The sequence below is a fragment of the Micromesistius poutassou genome (genome assembly GCF_964030765.1).
Source record: "Micromesistius poutassou genome assembly, chromosome: 22".
NCBI lineage: Eukaryota > Metazoa > Chordata > Actinopteri > Gadiformes > Gadidae > Micromesistius > Micromesistius poutassou.
In genome coordinates this window covers 2895966-2900056 of record NC_140292.1, presented here as the reverse complement: position 1 = coordinate 2900056, position 4091 = coordinate 2895966, and the positions used below count along the sequence as shown (strand labels likewise).

At 51.4% G+C, this 4091-nt stretch overlaps 1 protein-coding gene across 1 annotated transcript in view; it reads left to right on the top strand.

Annotated features, from left to right (window-relative positions):
* xrcc4 (X-ray repair complementing defective repair in Chinese hamster cells 4) overlaps positions 1 to 4091 on the top strand; it is a 22492-nt gene extending 18401 nt beyond the window's left edge. The window contains exon 8 of the mRNA XM_084486629.1: positions 3825 to 4091. Coding sequence (XP_084342755.1) covers positions 3825 to 3945 — 121 coding nt within the window. The 3' untranslated portion in view covers positions 3946 to 4091. The remainder of the gene's footprint in view (positions 1 to 3824) is intronic.

The window sequence follows — 4091 nt, the reverse complement described above, 5'->3', positions numbered from 1 at the left end:
TGTGTGTGTGTGTGTGTGTGTGTGTGTGTGTGTGTGTGTGTGTGTGTGTGTGTGTGTGTGTGTGTGTGTGTGTGTGTGTGTGTGTGTGAAAAACAGAGAACGCTCACAACACAACACACACCAAACCAACCACCAGAGAGAGAGGGTTTGCAGTAAAGCCACCGCCAGCTGTTTGATCGCCCCAGTGGCTCAGCATGGACCTGGCTCCCACTGAGCTCCGAAGGCTCCGTCATGAGAGAGGCCTTGTCTCGCCCCACAGCCCTCATCCCCCCCCCCCCCCCACCCCCCCCCCCACCCACCCCCCCCCCCCCCCCCCACCCACCCCCTCCCTCCCGAGGGGGAAGCTCCACGGAGAACAGGAGAATAAGAGGGGTCTCAGGGTATAATGGCAGCCATGCACCCCCATTAGCTCCTCACGTCTGCAGAATAAGGTCTTCAATCCATGGAGGCTCAGCTCTTCTTCATCTCTGAAACCTAAGATCCTCCTCCGCTGATGACGAAGGTACCTCATCTCCGGGAGCCAAGATCTCCATCGCTGAACCCAAGATCACCGCCTCACCGATAGGTTAAGGGCTGCGTCTCTTGAGGGTTAATCTCTCCATCGCAGAAGGCTAAGAGCCACGTTAGACTGTACCGCTGCCAAAAAGGCCCGCCGTAGGTACGCCGTGGGTAACTATGTCACAGGCGTAGCCCAGAGTGAAACCACCGAAGTGGAACATGCTACATCACTCGATGCTTCTACGGTGCTATGTTTTTACCGGTTCCTTCTATGATCAGACTAGTTGAGATGGTTGAAACTCATCATCTTCACGTTGGAAAGACCGGATGTCATAGAAGGACTTTTGACGCTCAAGGCTCTGAACATCACCGCTTAGCCACCAGGCCTACAGACCCATGCTATTCCTTGGCGGCAAATCCCGCTTATGTCACACCTAACCGTCTTGTGTTCTGTGATTCACCACAGGTCCTCAGTTATGAGGCTAGAGAGGAGGACGAGAGACGAGCGAAAGAGAGGAGGAAGGAGATGCAGCGTCATGTCTGAGGTGTTATGGAGAGGGAAGACCAAGAGAGGAGGAGGATGAGAAGGAAGTGGCAGGAGGAGGAGGAGGAGGAGGAGAAGGAAGTGGCAGAAGGAGACTGGAGGAGGAGGAGGAGGCGACGGGAGGAGAAGCATCCATTAGCTTTGCTTGACTTGACACAGGAGCCAGAGAAGAACAGTCTTGTTGTTTTTGGTTTTGTTCCCATTTGTTTTGTTCAGGGAAATGTATGTTTACGTGCACCTACGATGAAAATTTCCTGTAATCCAGTTTAATTTAAGAGCCAACAAGGAGCCATGCACCCTCTGATCCCACACGCCACTCCTCTCTCACTCTCTCACTCTCACTCACTTTCTCCCACTCTCTCTCTCCACCCAGACACAGGAGCCGCGCCAACATCATCTCGTAGCTAGGAGCCGCGCTAATCACTGCAAGACCTGGAACGCATGAGCGTCATTTGCATGAGCACGTAATGCCAGGTTTGAGATGGCTTTTAAGCGAACAGAGGTCGCCGTTTGTGCACCCGCGTGCCATCGCCCCCACCCCCCTCTTCTGAAAACGTGCGTTGATTTTGAGCTTGTTACCTCGTAAAGGATACCTTGGTTATGAATGGCATGAGCTATGAATGTGGGTGGCTTTTTTGGAGAAAGGGAAATGCTTTGGGATGATTGAGTTAGTGGAGCAGTGGGGGGGGGGGGGGGGGGACCCTTTCAGATTAAGGGGTACCGTATGTAATGATACCCCCGCCAAGCCCGGGAAAAAATACTGCTCTTATTCTCTCTAATGGCAAAGGTAGCGCATAATTGGCACAGAGCTGCGTACTTCCGGCGTATAACAGGGGCTTTTAACGTGTGTGTGTGTGTGTGTGTGTGTGTGTGTGTGTGTGTGTGTGTGTGTGTGTGTGTGTGTGTGTGTGTGTGTGTGTGTGTGTGTGTGTGTGTGTGTCTTGAGGAGTGGTGGGGGGGGGGTGTGTGTGTGTGTGTGTGTGTGTCTTGAGGAGTGGTGGGGGGGGGGGGGGGTTTGAAAAGCCCCTCTTGTGTTTAACTTCAAGCCCAGTGGGTTTTGAGCGCTTACCTTTTGGCGGTTCCCCTGGTTGCCCGCCATGTGTTGGGGGTCCTCTGGTGGTCTTGTGAAGTGGTGGGTTTCAACATCACGACCCCCTCACACACACATCTGGGGTTACCTCTAACGGGTTACAGGAGGGGACCTCCTGGACGGTGTGTACAGTCGGGGGCTGTTGGAATGAGCCAGGGTCGCGGGCGCTTTCTCGCTCTCACACTGTTCTTTAACCCTCTCTGGGGTGCGCTCTTCATCATCGTCATCTTCGTCATCGTCGTCACCGTCATCTATGTCGTCATCATCGTCATCGTCGCTGCCAACTTCACCGAAGAGTTGCGTTGCTTTTTTCCACACACTGATCGCCGCTCCTGTTCACACTGATTCTTTGACCGCTGTCACCACCTTCATCATCGTCTATGTCATCATCGTCCACATCATCATCACCAACACAATTTATTCCATAAAACGGATGGAAGGAAACAAAGGGCATGGAGAATCATGTAAAAGGCTCTGATGTTGAAATCTATTCTGTTTTGGTGGTGGTTTGTACGTCTTTAGTTTGTGAGGATAAAAGTGTGTGTCTGCGCACATTTTCTCCAACAAAACCCGGGGAGCTTTGCCCAAGAAAGCCGTTAAGTGTGTTGCTTTATGACCCACAAGGGACGATGGAGAAAAATAAAAGCGCATCGATGTGGACTTTTTATTGTGTACTGGCAGTTTGTGAGTCTTGTGATCACCACACGCAGACTTTCTCCACCAACCTGGGGGTACACACGCTGTTAGTCAGGTGATTTACTGAAAGGACCCCAGAGGGGTCTTGTTTTGTTAGGTTTTTTTCTTTACAGGACAGAATATGGGGGCTTTTAGTTTGAAGGCTGCAGCCCCGCCGGGGGGATAAGATCCTGGGGGTCTAGCCTGACCCTCTCATCCGCCTTCATCTGTCTTGTATCCCACACACACACACACACACACACACCACACACACACACACACACACACACACACACACACACACACACACACACACACACACACACCAACTTTAATGCATCAGTGTTATGATCCAAACGTAAACACTGGCAAGGTCTGTCCGACCAGAGGGAAGGTAAAATGTTGGTAATATAAACTGTGTGGAGAAATGGCCTCCAAAAATGTGACAAAATACCTGCCGCCATCGCCGGATCATAACCTGTAGATGCCCGAGTGTTGTGGGATCCGTTGGCAAGTTTTTAACGCACGCACATAAAGGCACACATGTACTGTTCACACATGTACACAAGTGTACACGCGGCAGGTATAAAAGCGGCCCATGTGTTTCCAGTCTTTGGCCACATTATAGACTTCCTGCTCCAGGAACGTGGGCAGTAAAGTGAAGCTCATTAGGGTACTGACCTTCTTCGCATCCTCCCTTTGCCCATCTCTCCCTCTCTCTCTTGATTGCCCTCTCAATCCCATCTCTCTGTCTCCCTCTCCCTCCTGCCTCTCTTTATTGCTGTCTTTCTTTGCGCTCACATCTCTATTGGATTCTGTCTGTCTCTCTCTCGGGTCTCTCACTCTCTGTCTGTCTGTCTGTCCATCTGCGTCTCTCTGTCTCTGTCTGTCTCTCTCTCTCTCTGTTTCTCTCATATCAATCTAACCTGTGTGTGTGTGTGTGTGTGTGTGTGTGTGTGTGTGTGTGTGTGTGTGTGTGTGTGTGTGTGTGTGTGTGTGTGTGCGCGCGCCCCCCAGACGACGCCGGGATCCTCCTGCTGGAGGGAGTGCGGCTGGGCCCCAGAAGACGTTGCAGCAGCAGCAGGCCCCGGGCCCCGCGGGGAGCCCCTCCACCGAGGACCTGTTCGACGACTTCTGATCCACCAAGACCTCGTCATTTTTTAAAACTCTTCTTAAAATAAAACGGACGTCTGTGAATCCTTATGAATGATATTTTAAATGTTGAAGTGGAAGTGTTTAATTTTCATTAATGGGTGGTGTTTTTTTTAAATATGTATTTATTTG